The sequence below is a fragment of the Macaca thibetana genome, chromosome 8 (assembly GCF_024542745.1).
Source record: "Macaca thibetana thibetana isolate TM-01 chromosome 8, ASM2454274v1, whole genome shotgun sequence".
Classification (NCBI taxonomy): domain Eukaryota; kingdom Metazoa; phylum Chordata; class Mammalia; order Primates; family Cercopithecidae; genus Macaca; species Macaca thibetana.
Window position 1 is genome coordinate 131,731,719 of NC_065585.1, and position 19,997 is coordinate 131,751,715.

A 19,997-nucleotide genomic window follows, 5' to 3' on the forward strand; every position below is an offset into this window, starting at 1 on the left:
GAAAATGCCAATTGCTTTATTATTTTTTATGGTTGAAAACATCTTTCTCTATGACACCTCCCCACTTACCCTGCTTTTTTCTTCTCAGTAAAAGCTGACGCGATCATCCGTTCCGGTGCTACCCTCTAGTGTCCGGACTAGATCCTTGCGCAACTTCAACCCGCGCTAGTTCCGCCCACGGCCGGCCACGCCCCGTCCTCTCACCGGCGCGCCTCCCTCTTGTTCTTCCTCCCTCCCCCGTGGACTGCGGCGCTGTTGTTCCGTGCACGCCGGCTCACTGCGCCTGCGCGGCGTTTGGACGCCACACGCTCCCGGAAGTAGGAGGTGGCCGCTGGAGTTTGTGTGGCCGCCGCCGCGGGAACGCGAGCCCGGTAATTTTTCAACGGAGAAAGGCGAGGCTTTCGGGCTCGGCCGAGTGAGAGTGAGTAAGTGTCCGGCTCCAGCAGCTCTCCTCTGGCGTGACAGCCGGCATGGAGGAACCACAGAGTAAAGAGCCTGCCAGCGAGGCCGTGACTCCCGTGCTGCTGGAGTCGCCGCGGCCGGAGGGCCGGGAGGAGCAGCAGCGTCCCAGTCCCGAGGTGAGGAGTCGGCCCGCGCCCGGTTGTCGGCGCCCGCTGTCCGGTGCCCCAAGCGCCCTCGGCACCCCTTTCTTCTCAGGTGTCCCGCAGAAGGTGCAGCTGCGCGCCCTTGGACCCCAGCCTCTTCCCCCGCGCCAAGCTCCCTAGCCTTATCCTGGGATGGTTGTCTTGGAGCCCCATCAGGGCCGAATCACTCTGTGGGAGGGAGGAAATCGTCAAGACCAGTTCTGTCAATAGTGGGTGAATAGGTTCTAAGTGGGAGTTCTGCTCTAAACTTAGTTCTATGTTGACGGTTGCTGTTGTCACTCCATCTAGCCGTTATGGGTAATTTGCAAGGCTTTCTCTTTTTAAAATCTCACCATATACCCTAGGTATGTCACTTCATACCTTTAAAAAAAATTTAAAAACACCCACCAGCATCCCTCTCTCTTACCTGTTAAGTGGAGCTTCGTCTTAACTGCTTTTGCTCATTTACTGGTGTCTCATATAAACATAGTATAGTGTACGATTGAATTAATAATTTTGACATCTCATTGGTCGAACCTAGTTATAGTGGCAAAGTTGTAGAACAGTCTTGAAACTTATTTAACGAATGTAATTGTTGACTAGCGCTGCGGATTGTGATTGAACACTAAAATTGATCTTTTCCTAATAATAAACATGTTGAGCACTTCGTGAAGTGGGTATTTGCAAGAGGCCTCCTAACTCTTGCTCCTTACGTCCACAATCAATTTCCATCTGGCAGCTAGAACGAGCTTTGTAATAACATGAATTTGGCTTATTCTCCTCCTTAGTAACTTCGATTTGCTGCTCTGCGGGGTCTGGTGCCTGCCTCTGTTGCTAATTGGATCTCACACAGTTTTTCCCTTTTGTTGCCAGTGCCCCTCGCTTCCTTGTGTTCTTTTACGTTGGAAGGAAGGTCTTTCTTGTTAAGGGTGTCTCTATGTTCCTTGTGCGCTGCATGCACTTCCTTTGGATCTTTACAATTATCTTTCTCCTTCTAAAGTTGTTACTTTCAAAGAGTACTTGCTCATTCCCTCTCATAAAGAACCACTCTTCCACCTGCCTCCCTCTTCAACCTGAGATACATTGTGTCAGTCTCATCGTGTAAGTGGTTTTTAAAATAAATTTCAAAGTTTATTTTTAGTAAAAAGAAGTGTGTTTGAATCTACTTCTTTATATTTGAACGTCTTGACACTTTTACAGCTACTTAAGGCCTAGATTTCTGTTCCAAATGGGCTTTAGTGACGGTAGTAATTGTTAAAAACTTACCGTTACATGCTCTTAATAATGATACTTTTTTTTTTTTTTTTTACAAAAAGGAGCCGGGCGTAGTTGCGCTCGCTCAGGGTCCCAGCCACTAGGGAGGCTGAGTGGGGAGGATCACCTGAGCCCATGGGTGGAGGCTGCAGTGAGCTGTGATCGTGCCACTGCACTCCAACCTGGGTGACAGAGTGAGACCCTGTCTCAAAAAATGATGATGACAGTTTGTTTTTTTTTTTCTTTTTTTGGAGACAGAGTTTCATTCTTGTTGCCCAGGCTATAGTGCAATGGCATGATTTCAGCTCACTGCAACCTCTGCCTCCGGGATTCAAGTGATTCTCCTGCCTCAGCCTCCCTAGTAGCTGGGATTACAGGAACCCACCACCACACCCGGCTAGTTTTTGTATTTTTAGTAGAGATGGGGTTTCACCATGTTGGCCAGGCAGGTCTCCAGCTCCTGACCTCAGGTGATCTGCCCACCTGGGCCTCCCTGAGTGCTGGGGTTACAGGCATGAACCACTGCGCCTGGCCATGTTACAGTTTTTTTCAATCTCAAGCAAAGTTTTTTGTTGAATTCACGTGGTAAATTTCCATTATCTCTAATGCCAGTTGTCTTTGAAAACTAAGAGAAGCTATTGCATATTTATATTTTTAATAATATAATATTCTCTCTTTGGAGAGTTCTGATGAAATTTGAACCTACTTATTAAAGTATATATAAAGTATATAAAACATCAAGAAGATTTCTAAGTTTTTTTTTTTCAGTGTGCAGATGCAGAGGTTTTCCTTTTCTTTTTTTAGTAGGTAGTACCTCGATTTTTGGCAACAAAATAATAGAAGCATTTCCAAAACCTCTGTTTTCAAAATGTTCTCTATAAAGTTTCTTTTGACAAGCAGTTATTTTCTAGCTTACTGTTAAAATGTATTTTCTTTTATCTTGCAACAACAGACTGTGTTCGTTTAAAAAAATGTTAAAAATCAAGCTCCCGTACCCTTCCCAGTAAGAAGAGGACAGCAATTTTAGAATACCTGTCTTTTTGTTATAGAAAATATGTAACTCATCTTTCAGTTCAACAACAGTTAAAGTGCTTTGTTGCAAGATAGTAAACCTGTGTTTGGTATGGAAGATTTTCATGGCCACATCCCAGAATGTAAAAGATTCTCTTATTTGAGATAATATAAACCATACACCCACTTAATTGAACACGTGAATATTGCAAAATGTTACAGTTCTGTGATGCTGAATGTTTCTCTCCATATTGTGGTATCTATCACTTTTCTCATTATATGGTCAGTATTCTATGTGACGTGATAGATGGATGTAGATACTGGCGTGGATGCTGTTGCAAATGTAAGTATTTTGTAAACTAATTTTGTGTTTCTGCAGATTGACAATACAAGTAGGGTTTTTAATATTTTCTTTGTGCTCCTTGGTGGATTGACTTGAGCATCCTTTATGAATCATTAGTGTAGATCTGAAATTTGGGAGGAGACACTGATTTCTGAGGATTGGACCTTGGCTGTCTCTAGAACTTCAGTGAAGGAAGAGAACTAGAGCTGGACCTAGGAAAGGAAGCAAATTTTTCTTTATAGAAGTCATAATTTATGGCATCTATAGAAGAGGCCTACGTGTTACTTGTGAATAATTTTTGTAGCTACAGTTTTGGATGAGAATTAACAAGTGAATGAGAAAGAGGATTTGTCCAAAGAGAAAATCTGCTTAAATTAACTGAGACATCTGTTTTGGTAGACAAACTGTTTCTTAATGTTGACCTAAATTTTAACCTGCCTAAAGATGAAGTTTAAAATTCAATGTAGATTTAAAGTCAAAAGATAATTTTTTATTAAATTCTGATCAAGCAGAGAGATATCTATTGTAAATTTAATATATTGTTGAAAGTGAATTATTGGTCAACTAGCAATACTTTTTTTTCTTAACATTGTTAACAACGAACCTCAATGTGGCTATTCTTTAATTTATGGACAGTTCACACATTGGAACTGCTGACTTCTTCCTCAAAGGAGATGGGTGAGTCACTCTTGAGTACTCTGGCACGTTTTTTTTGTTTTTTGTTTTTTTTTTGAGACGGAGTCTCGCCCTGTCGCCCAGGCTGGAGTACAGTGGCCGGATCTCAGCTCACTGCAAGCTCCGCCTCCCGGGTTCACGCCATTCTCCTGCCTCAGCCTCCCGAGTAGCTGGGACTACAGGCGCCCGCCACCGCACCCGGCTAGTTTTTTGTATTTTTTTTTTAGTAGAGACGGGGTTTCACCATGTTAGCCGGGATGGTCTTGATCTCCTGACCTCGTGATCTGCCCGTCTCAGCCTCCCAAAGTGCTGGGATTACAGGCTTGAGCCACCGCACCCGGCCTCTGGCACCTTACCTAGCATTACATTTCCAGGAAATGTGTGTTGCATTAAATTGAGAGCTTAGATTAAGAAATAGTTCCTGAACCATCAGGATCAGTTCTAAGTCAGGGACTGTGGCCTCTTTGTGATTATCCTTTCTTGATCTGTAATTAAAGTTTATATGAGGACAATGTGGTAAATTATAACTGAGGTAGCAAGCTTTCATAGGGATTAACAGTAAGTACTAAGTATTTTTGAAAATTCTGGAACATAGCTAATATTTGTGATAGTGCATGTGGAAAATAATTAACTTATAAATGAATCTTTGGAACTTAACATATTAGTAATTTGAGACTGCCTGTGGAGAAAGTAGAATTGAGTCATGGTTTTTTCTTAACAGATTTTTATTTATGAAAAGATTTATAATTCTGTGCTGCTTCTGTTTAACTGACATAAGTATAACTTTTGGAAAATATAAGTTTTGAAATGAAATACATTTCCTTTGCTTTGAGTACTAGGAAGCTGTGATTAGATTTGCAGTCCATTTTGTTTTTATGTTGGGCAATATTTGTTAACTTTGTGAAATGAAGTCAGGTTAAACAATTATCAGAAGTTATTGTACATGTGTAATGTAAAAGTTCATTTAAAAATGGGTTCATTTGTAAATACTAGCATATTGTTTGTGAAGGGCTTGTTGTATAGTCTGTGATATTAATAGTTACCATTTATTAATTGCTACTGTGAGTCTAGGAGCCTGACACATATAATCTCATTTAATCTTTGTAATAATTCTGCCCAAACACTATTTACCATTACCAAATTGCCATTTTATAGATAAGGAAATTGAAGATCAGAGGCTAATACGTGACTATCCAAAGTCATGCTGCTATTTCTGGTAAATAGTCAGCTGGGGCTCTCTTATTGAGGTGGTGTTGACTCCCAACACCAGTCCTCTTTTTACTTAGCTTTGTTTCCTTTGAGGAACCTCATGACTCATAATAGAGTGGGGTAAATTGTATTGGAGACACATCTTCCTTCTTTTTATCCTTTCCTCCCTTTAGGAGCTGCAGTGAACACTTTTCATTGAACATGTAGCATGAAGAGGCTTCAGAAGTTTGAATCTTTAAATCTGTGATGTTTGTACTAATTATAAACTATATCTCTTTTTTTTTTTTTTTTTCCCGTAGGAAACTCAACAGTATAGATTTGATGGCCAGGAGACCAAAGGATCCAAGTTCATTACCTCCAGTGTGAGTGACTTCAGTGACCCAGTTTACAAAGAGATTGCTATTACGAATGGCTGTATTAATAGAATGAGTAAGGAAGAACTCAGAGCTAAGCTTTCAGAATTCAAGCTTGAAACCAGGTAATTAAAAATAACATAAAATTATAAAAGTAGTACATACTCATTTTAGAAAGTCTTGAAAACATTGAAATTTTAAAAATCGTCTGTAATCCTACCATAATGACATGACCCTATTAACAATTCAAAAACACCATAATTAACATTTTTTATGTGCAACTCTGATTATTTTTGTCCATCTTCTAGATGATAGGACTGCTGAATCAAAGTCTATGAATGTTTTAATGACCTTCCAGCAATGTATAGGAGTATCTGTCTCATTATAACAAGTGTGTTTTTTATTTTTTTAGTTGCTCATTTAAATGATGGATAGTTATATTAGTGAGATTGAGTATTTTTCTTTTTTATTTTCTTTTTGCCATTTGTATTTTTTATAAAAAGAGTTTGTTTGAAACCAGGTACGATAAACGAAAAACATCATTCACTTACCAGGAATATTTTTTGTTTTGATTTAGTTTCTAAAAAATAATGTACAGTGATGGTATGCATTATGTTTAACTGTATATTGAGTGAGAAAACAAGGCAACTTAGTCAACTGTGTGTGTATTTTAATGAGATATACACATACCTAAGTTTTTAGTAATTTTTTATGAAACAAATCACTTTACGTTGACTTGGGCCATGGGGCAGGAATGGCTTTTGGAGTCCAGAAAAATACATAGATTTTTGATAAACAGTAGAACTGCCAGGCATCAAGAAAAAAAGTTGTCTGTATGAAATAGGTGAAAACTCTTACTTTTTCAAGGCATCTCTGAATCTTAATTCTCTTAAAAGTAGTAGTCTTCCTCTTTAGAGTTTCATCACTCTTCAGAAGAGCACAAATATATTTCTAGATTGTCTACATCATAATGTATGAAGAAATTTTTGATTCCTAATTCCCCAATTCTTTCTGTTATGAAGGTACAGCTTGTAGCCTACAGAAGATTTTCCGAGCAAAATTTTTGTCCTTCCCAGGTGTGAAGATCAGTTGCTTACTCCTGGCTTGCATGGGAGCTAGAGATGTAGATGTATGTTTATACATTTATTCAACAAGCCTGTATTGAATTCTAACTACTGCACTAGGCATTGAAGTTATAAAGGTAAATACAGATATGTTCCCCACTTTGACAATCTCAGTCTTTTGGGAAAACACACAAATCATCACAATACAGAGTGGCCAATGCTGTATTGGAGGTCTGGCCAGGTACAGCATGAGGATCCAGAGGAGAATATTTCTCAGGGATTCAGAAAGATGACATTTGAATTGTGCCAAACAGAAAAGGGAGGGAGGGTATTTCAGACAAAAAAATAACATAGAAGCTTTTCTAATTCCAGTTTGTATGGTTTCTGCAACATGATCTTGCCTTTTCTTCAGCTGTTGTGCAACCAAAGTTATAGGACATAAAAGTGTACCACACATACTGAGAACATGACTTTTAAAGTTTTCTTATTTTTTTGAGACAGAGTCTCGCTCTGTCGCCCAGGCTGGAGTGCAGTGGTGTGATCTCAGCTCACTGCAACCTCCGACTCCGGGGTTCAAGCGATTCTCATGCCTCAGCCTCCCGAGTAACTGGGATTACAGGCATGCACCACCATGCCTGGCTAATTTTTGTATTTTTATTGGAGATAGGGTTTCTCCATGTTGCCCAACCTGGTCTCGAACTCCAGCTCAAGTGATCCACCCATCTCCCAAAGTGCTGAGATGATAGACGTGAGCCATCCAGCTGGTGGAAGCCATGACTTATAGTATGTTTTGTCTGCAGTACACAGTATACCTCAGGAACATTTGAGAGTGGTACTGAAATGATAGGTTGTAGCCAAGTTGTGAAGGAACTCTATGTTGAAGTCTGCATTTTACCTTGTAAGCAGAAGGGAGCCACTGAAGATACTTAAGCAGAAAATTGGCATTAGTGCTGAGTTCTCAAGTAAGGTAAAGAATGAATTGAAGGGTTGTGGTAATGGAGGCATTTGCTGTACTCCACAAAGCTAATGAGAGCCATGGCAGAAAGAATTAAAGAGAATCATGTTCTGAATATTTTTCTCAGTTGGAATTGGCAAATATGGTGAATATTTGGAAGAGCAAAGGAGATGTTAAAGATAGCAGGTTTCTATCCAGAGCAACTAGTTGTATGTTTGTCCTTCCATTAGCTTTGCAGACAACTCTGGTATATGTAGTCTCTCCCCCATCACACCTCCCACCCCCCAACAAAAATAAAAAAAAGAAACTAATCCAAAGCTGTCACATGACACCGAGGTCACTCACAGTGCCTTAATATGAAAGAGGTTAAGGATTTTCTCCCTAGGTCTTGATAATTTGGAAAATCTCAAGCAAAGAAACAATATTAAGACATTTTGTCTTAAAATAGCTAACTGGTTGATTATTACTATTTTCGTGGGTAGGATTTTTTTTCACTGCTTAATTGTAGTTTAGAAAGGAAAATAGGCCGGGTGCGGTGACTCAAGCCTGTAATCCCAGCTCTTTGGGAGGCTGAGGCGGGCGGATCACGAGGTCAGGAGATCGAGACCATCCTGGCTAACAACAGTGAAACCCCGTCTCTACTAAAAAAATTACAAAAAACTAGCCAGGCGAGGTGGCGGGCGCCTGTAGTCCCAGCTACTCGGGAGGTTGAGGCAGGAGAATGGCGTAAACCTGGGAGGCAGAGCTTGCAGTGAGCTGAGATCCGGCCACTGCACTCCAGCCTGGGCGACAGAGCTAGACTCTGTCTCAAAAAAAAAAAAAAAAAAGGAAAATAAAAGTTTAAAACGTTTTTTTAAATAGTCATTAATCAGTTAACATGATACTTTACTTGGCACTACAAGTTAATTTAGATCCTCTTATTTTTACTTCTACTTCATATTTGCAAGCCAATATAGGATTCATTTGCATAACACTGAAGGAAGCCTGAATGCTGGTTGCAACTTTATTTTTTGGAAAAATACGTATTGTTTAAAGAATGAAGTCACCTGATCACTGTTACCGTTAGGATGACCTTTCTCTCCTCCCCACTACTCCCATTTGTGGAATGTATATTTTAAAGCTACCTGTGATATTGAAATCCCCTAAATCATATTCTACCCATGATAAATTAAGAAACTTATTTCTAGTTAAGAACCTACTAGTATGATAATGTTCCTCTGGACACAGTTCACTTAGAGTGTATTCTAATTTAGTTTTCCTTGTTAAGTAACCAATAGACATTCACCTTTATATGCTAGGCTCATAATGCTTTCATATTCATATGAATCTTTTGAGTTGACTAACCTACAAAAGCCAAAAGAAAGGAAAGAGATAATACTATATCTTCAACTTAACCCAAATTTTTATATTCTTAAGTTTATATTTTGGCCAGTGGAATAATTTTATATTAATTTCAATGTTTGTATCATATATGTTATCTTAGTATATAAGGCAATATGACTGTGTTGGTGGTATATGCTGACAATGTATATGGTTTGAAATACCAGTATATGTTGGAGAAAATACTGTTATATACTACTAAAATAAAAAACTACTTGTGAAGGAAAATGTTAATGTTGTAATGAACATTATTTTAATTGTTTCTTTGCTAACTTAGCTTTGAGTCTTGCTTTTCTTACATTTATTTTAGCTAGCATTTGCTAAATTATGCTGTAATTGTCAGTGTTCAACCCAGTGCCGGCAGGTAAGAATTTTGATTCTTGACTGTAGAATTTACCTAAGTGTAACTACTCTTCTTCTTCTGCTTAGAGGAGTAAAGGATGTTCTAAAGAAGAGACTGAAAAACTATTATAAGAAGCAGAAGCTGATGTTGAAAGAGAGCAATTGTGCTGACAGTTACTATGACTACATTTGTATTATTGACTTTGAAGCCACTTGTGAAGAAGGAAACCCACCTGAGTTTGTACATGAAATAATTGAATTTCCGGTTGTTTTACTGAATACGCATACTTTAGAAATAGTAAGTGAATTTTTATATTTTAATTGTATTTCTAGCAGCAACTATTCTGGTGTTTACTGGTTATGTGGAGGACCTCACTTGCTGTTTAGCTAGAACTAGACTTCTAAAGTAAGTTTTTTCTTTGCTGTGAACTTTATATCAGCTTGATTAATAGAAAAGCTTTATAATAAAGCAATTTTAGATACTACTGCTTTCTTTTTGCAGTAGCGAAAGTTAAAATTTTTTTTCCATTTGCTTAGAACATCTGGGCGTGGACATCAGAATCTCCTGGTAAGTAAAAAAATAAAATACTAATGATACAGATGCCTGGCCCCAGTCCCGGAGATTCTAATTTAGTTCTGTGATAGGGCCCCTGAAATCAGCATTTTTTTAAAGCTTTTCAGTTGGTTTTAATATGCAGTCAGGCTTGATAACCACTGCTGTGGCCTAGTGTGAACTCTGATCTCTAAGAATGATAATTTACAAAAACGTCTTTTGAACCTGTCTCTCTAGTGGAAAGTTTAAGGGTGAAATGACTCATATAGCCCTGGTTTCTAAGCCAAATGGTATGTGTGCTTTAGATACTTGTCAGTGCATTATTAGTTCAGAAAGTCATAGTAGGAATTCCCTAAAAGAATACTGCTTGCCTTATAAAATCTGGGCAAGAATATCCTAATGTCTCATCTTTCCAAAAGTCACTTCTATGATATCCTCAGTTGCTACCAACCCACTTGGGAGTAAGTATAAAAAGGCTTTGTGAATTAAAATGCATAGGTTATTCTTAGTGCTATTAAAAATCTCTTTTATAGTCTTAATTAGTCTTTCTGTAATTTTCTCATGCAAAGCAGATTGAAGGTCAGTAAATTAGAAGGAAAAATGGCAGCTGTGAAGGCAAATAATCTTGCATAAGTCACTAGATTTTACTTCTCTCTTATTCGAGGATGTTACTGTAGCAGGTCTCCCGCATTTGGACGTTATGATTTACAGCTTTCGTCTGTATTGGTCCCACTACACACAAATATGTTATTTTTTTCACACCATAAAAAACCTTCTCTTCATCCCACTGCGCTGCCAGCTACCCCATTTCTTTGTTCTTCTTTTCGGGAAAATTCTTCACATAAGTTATATGTACTTATATATGTATCTCTTTCCTTTTCTTCCATTCTCTCAAATTCATACCATTGTGGGTTTACATTCAATAAAGTTTAAACTATGTATTCAATCCCATCATTCCACTGATACCACTCATCAACATCATCTTTGACCTTTACCCTAAATCTTGGCAAAATTGAACATTCTCACTTTTTTTTTTTCTATTTTGAGATAGAGTCTTGAACCCAGGCTTGAGTGCAGTGGTGTGAACCCAGCTCACTGTAACCTCCGCCTCCCGAGTTCGAGCAGCTCTCGTGCCTCAGCCTCCTGAGTAGCTGGGAATACAGGTGTGTGTCACCACACCCAGCTAACTTTTTGTATTTTAGTAGAGACAAGGTTTCACCATGTTGCCCAGGCTGGTTTCGAACTCCTGAGCTCAGGCAATCCACCTGCCTCAGCTTCCCCAAGTGGTAGGATTACAGGTGTGAGCCATTCTCACTTTAAAAAAAAAAAATTAACACTGCATTGCTGGTTTGAATACTTTTTCCTTGGAGCATTTTCTTCAGGTATAACTTGTTCTGCTTGATTTTTCTCTAGCGCTACTGGATTCCCTATTTGCAGTTTTCTTGGCTGGTTCCTCATTTCCTTCCCAGCTTCGCCGTATCAGATGTCCCAGGTCTCAATCCTAGCTCCTCTTCTTAGCTTACATCCTCTCGCTTGATGATTTTATCTAGTTCCATAGCTTTCAGAAGCTATCTCTATGCTGGTGACTTTCAAATACTTATTTCAAACTCGTACCTCTGTTCCAAATCCAGATTGCTTACTTGACATCTCTATTTAAATGTCTCAACCTGTTGAACTCCAGCCCATTCTATCTTTAGCCTCCTGTAGCTTGGGTGATGGCAGCTTTTTGTAATTAGAATCCTTCTAATTGCTCAGTTCAAAAACTTTGGAGTCATCTTTGACTCCTGTTTCTCTCACATCCAGGCCATCAATGATTCCTGTTTGGCTCTGCCTTCAAAATATATCCAGAACCCAGTCACTTAACTGAATTGCTGTGACTTCATTCTGAGCCCCTATCATTTATGTGACTTACTGCATTTGCCATCTAACTGGTCTTTGTGTTTCTGTCCGTGTCATCCTACAGCCAGTTCTCAACAAAGCTGCCAGAGTAATCCAATATAAGTCAGATCATTTCACCCCTCTGCTCAAAACCCTACACTGGCTCCTCATTTAACTCAGAGTACAACCCATATTCCTTACCTGCCCTGGCCTGTTGTTTCCTCTGATTGTTTCCTGTCTTACTACTCTCTTCCTTAACTCACTCCTCTCCAGGCATACTGACCTGCTTGCTCATTCTCAAAAATGCCAGGCTTGCTTTATCCCATTACTTGCCAGGACTTTAGCTCCAATTTTCTTACCCAGAAGTCTTGCTGGCCGATGTTTTTCTCCTTCTCTCCCTCCCTCTCATTTTTCCTTCCGGTCCTTCCTTAAATCTTACCTCTAAATAAAGCCTATTTGTTTATCCTGTTAAAGAGTGTGGCCTATACCCATGTTTCTGACCCCCCTTACTGCTCTGCTTTTCCTTTGCTTGCTCAAGTGAGTCTCCTGCTTCATCTTCCTGAGTAGCTGGGATTACAGGCATCTAGGTTCCTTTAGTTTTAACCCTTATGACCTTTTAACTTACATAATTTATTTAAGTGATGATTAAAGATTTGGCCAATGAATGCATAGTTCTCTCTAGCATTTTTCTGTTAAAAGTTTTTAATAGTGAATAATAACATTTTAGTAATATCTGTTATTTAGTACTACCGAATTGTAATTATAAGGGAAGTTGCAATGTATTTTTGAAAGAATGTCATTTAAAATGATAAAATAGTGATTTTAAAAGGATATAGACCTAATTTATCTGTGATATTCAGTTAAGTGGAATTTTGCAATATGTCTGGTAAGTAAAGAGTGTCTAACTTTTGAAGTTCAATTATTCTTTTTTTTTTTTTTTTTTTTTTTTTTGAGATGGAGTCTTGCTCTGTCACCCAGGCTGGAGAGCAGTGACTCAATCTTGGCTCACTGCAACCTCTACCTCCTGGGTTCGAGCAATTAGCCCACCTCAGCCTCAGTAGTTGGGACCATACGTGCGTGCCACCTCGCCCAGCTAATTTTTGTATTTTTAGTAGAGATAGGTTTCACCACTTTGGCCAGGCTGGTCTTAAACTCCTGACCTCAAGTGATCCAACCCCCCACTTTGGCCTCACAAAGTGCTGGGATTACAGGTATTAGTCACCACATCTGGCCTCAGGTGTTCTTTTTTGTTCTTTACTGTTGCTCATTTACAATTCTTTACAACCATTTATAGCTTAATAGATAAGTATGTAGAAAGAATTTATTCTTAGGAAATACAATCTTTACTTTTCTTAATTTTTAAATCTTCTGCCGTAAAGAATATTTTTTGTCATTTTCTCTGCTACCTAGGATTAACAGTTGCTGCCTTTAAATCTTTAGCGTTTAAAATTGTGCTTAATTTCTCAAAAGTGACTCAGTGTGTTCTGGTTAGGGAGGCATTACTGGGCAAGAGGAAAAAGCACTTAGAGATTGGAGCCTGATAACAATACTGGCCTCACTTAGTTTATGGAGTTGTGAGCATAAAATAAGACCATCGTGTCAGGAGGTGGAGACCATCCTGGCTAACACAGTGAAACCCAGTCTCTACTGAAAATACAAAAAATTAGCCGGGCGTGGTGGCAGGCACCTGTAGTCCCAGCTGCTTGGGAGGTTGAGGCAGGAGAATGACGTGAACCCAGGAGGCGGAGCTTGCAGTGAGCCGAGATCGTGCTAGTCAGTGCACTCCAGCCTGGGCAACAGAGCGAGACTCCATCTCAAAAAAAAGAAAAAGACCATCGTGAAAGCTTCTTGAAAAGGTTCAACATTGCTACAGGTACACTGTGTTAGCAACTCTTAAACTACGTATATATTGTTAACAGTTAAATTTTGACTATTTAGAATTTAGTTCCATTGGATTTTTATATGAAAATAAAGACTATTCAGGAGTAAATGAGAGCAATAATTTAAAGCTAATTTATTATAACTGAAGGCTGGCATTAATTATGAACCAAATGATTTTTTAATTTAAAAATTAAGAGTGCTTTTGGTGTGGGGAATTATCTTTAAAAACTAGAAAGGTTTATGCTATGAGATCCTATAAAATTACAACCTGCTGTAATGAATTCTTCATGTATCATGTATCGTGTATCTTAAGTCATATAAATTACTTTAACTTGCTATCCTTCCCTTGCAGGAAGACACATTTCAGCAGTATGTAAGACCAGAGATTAACACGCAGCTGTCTGATTTCTGCATCAGTCTTACTGGAATTACTCAGGTTATAATTCTAAGTTCTTCTTTCTAGAGTTTGAAAGAGTTTTTGAAATTAGGGATTTACGCCGGGTGTGGTGGCTCAAGCCTGTAATCCCAGCACTTTGGGAGGCTGAGACGGGCGAATCACGAGGTCAGGAGATCGAGACCATCCTGGCTAACACGGTGAAACCCCGTCTCTACTAAAAAATACAAAAAACTAGTCGGGCGAGGTGGCGGGTGCCTGTAGTCCCAGCTACTCGGGAGGCTGAGGCAGGAGAATGGCGTAAACCCGGGAGGTGGAGCTTGCAGTGAGCTGAGATCTGGCCACTGCACTCCAGCCTGGGCGACAGAGCGAGACTCCGTCTCAAAAAAAAAAAAAAAAAATTAGGGATTTATTTTATACATAGTTTTAAAAAATCATTATTGTTGTAAACAATTTAATACCTTGCTTGGTAAAGATGTTTCGTGTTGTAATAATTAAAAAAAAAAAAAAAACCAGCAATTTTTACACCTGGTAACATTTTCCTCAGCCTTTCCTCTTAAAGAGTTGTAGTGATGAATCTAAAGATTTCATTTGTAAAATGAAGCATCAGCAAATTGTTACCATACTGAACTTGGAGATAAATTTTATTTATTTATTTATTTTATTTTTATTTTTGAGACAGTCTCACTCTGTCACCCAGGCTCGAGTGCAGTGGCATGACCTCGGCTCACTGCAGCCTCTGCCTCCTGGGCTCAAGCAGTTCTCCTGCCTCAACCTCCTGAGTAACTGGGACTACAGGCACGTTGCTACCACACCGGGCTAATTTTTGTATTTTTAGTAGAGACACGGTTTTGCCATATTGGCCAGGCTGGTCTCAAACACCTAACCTTAAGTGATCCTCCTGCCTTGGCCTTCCAAAGTGCTGGGATTACAGACGTGAGCCACCATGCCCAGCCAGAGATAAGTTTTAGAGTGTATCTGTTTACAACCTGACTTTATATGTTGCATTTATTTTTTATTTTTATTTTTTTGAGATGGAGTCTCACTCTGTTGCCTAGGCTGGAGTGCAGTGGCACGATCTTGGCTCACTGCAACCTCTGCCTCCCAGGTTCAAGCGATTCACCTGCCTCAGTCTCCCAAGTAGCTGAGACTATAGGCATACACCTCCATGCCCGGCTAATTTTTTTTTTTTTTTTTTTTAGTAGAGACTGGTTTCACTGTGTTGGCCAAGCTGGTCTTGAACTCCTGACCTCAAGCCTGCCTTGGCCCCCGCAAAGTGCTGGAATTACAGGCATGAGCCACCACACCCAGCTTGTTTCATGCATTTTTAGGTCTCTGATTTTTGGTTGTATTCTAATGTGGTAGGCACTTTTTTCATTTAGTTGGTTCGTTCATTCACTCCACATGTGTTTGAGTGCCTACTATAATATATGCCAGGATTCATATGTATCTTTATGTGTATATAGATGTATGTCTGTCCAGTGGTCACAGTAGGCCTGATAAGTCAAAGTTTTATTGGGGTGTTGTGGACATCTAGGAAAAGGGCTTCCATATATGACAGAGGGAATAGAAGACTGTCCTGGGGAAAAACATCCTCAAGTTGACGAACTTGGGCTGAGTCATGAAAGGTAGGTAGGCAGAGAAGAATGGCTGGGCATTTCAGGTGGGGACTGGCAGGACTACAGGTAGTTCAGGATGGTTCAGATGTGTATGGGCTGGTAAGAAATGGTCCAGATAGGCAGAGGCAATCCAGATCCTGAAGGGTCTTGTGCATCTATTTATCCTGAAAGCCTTGGAGAGTGGTTGGAGGATTTAAATATGAGAGTGATAGGGTGGACCCGATTTACGTTTTAGGAAGATCAATCTGGCAGCAATATGTAGTATGCGTGGAAAATTGTGAGACCTGAGATGGGAAGACACTTAAGGAGCTGTGGCTTTCAACTTAGAAGAGATTTCTCTTTTCCCGCCTCTAGAAATCCAGTAAGCCACTATGTTGAGGCCTATAAAAAGAGAACCAACGACTGGGGATGATCTTAAATCTTAATTTTGGGAGGATTATACATTTCAGTTGAAAGTCGTCCCTGGTACTTGGTTATGAAATTTTTTAAATTTCTTAAAAATGAAACTTTAGGTGGAGCTAAGCCAAGGAAATCATGAATTTAAAGCATCAGCCTTTCTCATACTGTTTCTTTCCCTCCAACTTAGGTCTGGGTATTTTGTAGGACTACGTGAAGCTACAGCCCTGATTTTTGTATATTTTACTTTTATATCCTCAGGATCAGGTAGACAGAGCTGATACCTTCCCTCAGGTACTAAAAAAAGTAATTGACTGGATGAAATTGAAGGAATTAGGAACAAAGTATAAATATTCAATTTTAACAGATGGGTAAGTATTTAGGAAGATTATTTTTTGTATCTACTTTTTAAAGATTAAAGATACCCTAATTTATTTAACTTTTAGAATAACCACAAACTATTATTGAAGACCCTAGAGTCTCACCCCACAGGGGATAGTGTTTTTCCTTTCACCTAAGGATGAAAGAGAGGAGGAAAGCAGTGGTCACAGTTCAATCCAGGACTAGAACACTACAGAAAGATCAATATGTAAAGCTAAAAAGACTTTCCTACAACTCTGTTTTTATCATGACACTTCCTTGCTCAAAAAAGTCCAGACTCTTGAGCTTGGCGTTGAAGGCCCTTTCATCACATCCCACCCTACCCGTTTAATCTAATTCACCTGCCATTAATCCTCTTCAGTCAGACTGGCCCAGGAATTCACATGGTTTATCCTTTCTCTGTGTACTTACGTATGCTTCCCTCTCTACTGGGAGAGTCTCTTCTCGACAACTTCTTTATCATTTTTCAAAGCCCATCTTGTGTTTTACCCTGACAACCCCATTGATCTTTTTTCCTTGAAACCTTATAACTTTTATGATATGTACCATTCATGTTGACATCTGACCATATATTCTGATACGTAATCTATGTACATACATCAGACTTACTTTTGCAAGGAAATTTAAAATTCTTTCAGAGAAGGACTTTTGCTGCCTGATAATCTTCCATAATGCTTACCTTAGTGGTGAGCTTAAAGTGTATGCCCAAAAAGCATTTGTTAAATGAAAAGTTAAATGGGAAGATTAGAAAAATTAAAACATAGATGACAGACATTGTGCCAGGGCAACTCCTGTACCTTAAGGCCATTAAGGTTGAAAAGAACGTCCTAAACAATTTGTTTCAAACTGTACAGATTATCCTCTATCCTTGAGATGTCACCAACATAGAGAGTTTAGAGATCCTCACATATGATAGGAGAAGAGCATTGAATTTAATCACATCATAACTGTTAAGTTTGGAAAAATGTTTATGGACCCCTTTAGAAATCTATTACTGATTTTAAACATGAATGAGCAGTGCTCTGCTAAAGTATACAGGTGTTTCTGCCATAATATAGTATATGCAGTTCTGTTAAGGTGTCATTTTCTGGGACAGATCACTCAAAACCTATGCAATTTTGTAACTAGAGCACTAACAAAAACCAATCATTGGAGTCTCCATAAATAATTTGGACACAGCCCAGGCAAGCAACTAAGGGAAGGTAAGGTTGCGTCAAAGTATATTAAAATTGCACAGAAGCACTAGTATCCTGGGGACATAAACTTGTTTTTAATTTTCTTATAATATAGTCGACATTATTATAAGAAAATGCAAAGGATTATGTCCTGTTCCCAGTATAGCAGTTGAATTGAGGGCTTTTTTTATTTCCTGCTGAAGTTTATAATTTCCACTGCTATTATTCTGACTCTCCTTGCTTAAGAACAACCACATGTGAACCAACATAATTTCCGTATTACACAATCAGTATTGTCCTTAACTACAATAAATTGGTTAGTGTTATAGAAACATGTTGTAGCAGAAAAAATTGTGTTTTAACCGTTTGATACCAGCTACTTTTGTCTCTTCCATTTTTTTGTTTTTGGTATTGTTTCAAAGCACACTGTCAACTTACTTTGCTAAGTCTGGCATTAAAAGTAAGCTTAGCATAATACTCAGCAAGATAGAAGCCTGCCCAGAACCATAAAAACAATCAAGATGAGCCTAATAGGAATTAGTTTGTGAGCAGAATTTAATATATCCGACTTCTTTGTTTTTTAAAGCTTTATTTTGAATTAGTATTTTGTAGGAAGCAAGGTTAATTTTGTCAGGTTAATATTACGTGTGAATATGAGAAAGTTGACATCAGTAAAAGATTTAAAATACTCATTTGTAAGAATAGTATACCATTTATTTCATCAATTTTTTGTCTTTTTTTTGATTTATAGTTCTTGGGATATGAGTAAATTCTTGAACATTCAGTGCCAACTCAGCAGGCTCAAATACCCTCCTTTTGCTAAAAAGTGGATCAATATTCGGAAGTCATATGGAAACTTTTACAAGGTAAAATTTCTATATTTAATAATTATATGGTTCTTCATAAATTTGTTAAATTTTGCATGTACGTTAAGTTGTAATTTTCCAGGTGTTTTTCATGGAAAAAGGCTATATAATTAGTTCTTACTCTTCAGATTCCAAATTATGTTCAAATTAGATAAGCATTTTTCTCATTCAGCCTGTTAACTTTATTTAAATAGGTTAACTATATATACCTGACAAGTTTGAAACTGTAGGGGCAGTCAGTATGTGGATCGTTTGTGGAGCAAATGCTCCCCACTGGATTTTAATTTTACTTTACATTTATCAAAGTTAATATGTGTGTGTGGTGTAAATGTTTAAAATATTATTGCAAGACTTACAATGAATGTCAGTATTCGGCCATAGCCTTCACCAGAACTGGTTCCTGTTCTGAGGCAAACACTTTCAAGTTCTGTAAAGCTCTTTTTTTTTTTTTTTTTGTCCCCCAGATATTTACCTTTGTATTTCTAAGTTTCATGCTTATACTACTTCTTGACTTTTCCGTTTGTGACCTATTGAATTCCTGCAATGAAAGATGAAGATTGAGCTTGACTAAGCTACCACTCCTGCATGTCCTTCCCTTCCTGCATCTTCCTACTGTAGCTCTATTACCTTTCAGTCAGAGCAGTCAGTGTTCACAACTTTCCTCTAGGTGTAATAATTTACTTCTGGCGTTGTTTACTTATCCTCTTACTCTCCATTCAAACTGTAGGTCACTGCTTGTGGCTGAAAACACTCACGTAGTCTGTCAGATTTTCTTTTTTCCTCTTTTTTTCCTTTGCAGACTGTCTTCCTGGAGCCTTTAATCCTGTTCTAATCTGAACTATTAGTTCTTCAGGCTTCTTTTAAAATCATCTTAGGGGATTTCCTTTGATTCTCCTTCATTCTTTAGATCCTATGTTGTCATTTTTCTCCCTTACGGTTTCATTTTGGAGAAGGATGTTCTAAAGTAGTTTCATGAGAAAAGGTGCTTTTCCTTACAGACTCTTCTGTTTTAACAGTCTTTTAAAACTGAGAAGTATGCATGCAGAAAGTAGAGTTTTGCAGATTGTTATAAAGCAAATACCCTTGTAACTTCCACCCACTTAACTCCCTTCCTTCCTCATGGAGTTAACCCTAATTCATCCTTTCATGGTAATCATTTTCTTATCATTCCTTATAGCTTTAATATTTAAATGTATATCCTTATACTATATAGTTTTGTCTGGCTTTGAGCACGATATAATTAGTGTTATACTGGCTATATTATTTATTTATTTATTTTTCTCAATATTATGCTTGAAATCCATCCACATCATGTATGTCACTACAGTTCATTCACTTTATTGCTATTATTTCCATTGTGTGATTATACCAGATTTGTTTATCTGTTCTACTTTGGCCATTTGGGTGGTTTTTATTTGGGGCTTCTATGAAGATACTGTTATAAGCATTCTTCGGCACATCCCCTGGTGTCTTTGTGCACTGATTTTTCTGGGATATAAACCTAGGAGTCCTGTTGCTGGGTCATGGGATACGTACATCATTGACATTACTAGATAATGCAAAAATAGTTTTCCAATGGAGTTGTACCAGTTTGCACTCTTTTTTTTTTTTTTTTTTTTTTTTTTTAAGACGGAGTCTCGCTGTGTCTCCCAGGCTGGAGTGCAGTGGCGTGATCTCGGCTCAC

At 38.5% G+C, this 19,997-nt stretch overlaps 1 protein-coding gene across 9 annotated transcripts in view; it reads left to right on the top strand.

Moving 5' to 3' along the window:
• Positions 1 to 211: 211 nt before the first annotated feature.
• ERI1 (exoribonuclease 1) overlaps positions 212 to 19,997 on the top strand; it is a 138,129-nt gene continuing 118,343 nt past the window's right edge. For 7 of the 9 annotated variants that reach the window (XM_050801889.1, XM_050801886.1, XM_050801894.1 and 4 more), the window contains exons 1-6: positions 295 to 578; positions 5,376 to 5,554; positions 9,258 to 9,468; positions 13,835 to 13,918; positions 16,153 to 16,262; positions 18,199 to 18,313. In XM_050801889.1, the coding sequence (XP_050657846.1) occupies positions 471 to 578; positions 5,376 to 5,554; positions 9,258 to 9,468; positions 13,835 to 13,918; positions 16,153 to 16,262; positions 18,199 to 18,313 (807 nt within the window). In that variant the 5' untranslated portion in view covers positions 295 to 470. Of the gene's footprint in view, positions 579 to 820; positions 950 to 5,375; positions 5,555 to 9,257; positions 9,469 to 13,834; positions 13,919 to 16,152; positions 16,263 to 18,198; positions 18,314 to 19,997 lie in introns of those variants that run through there. The other 2 variants (XM_050801885.1, XM_050801893.1) reach the window with 2 other exon arrangements.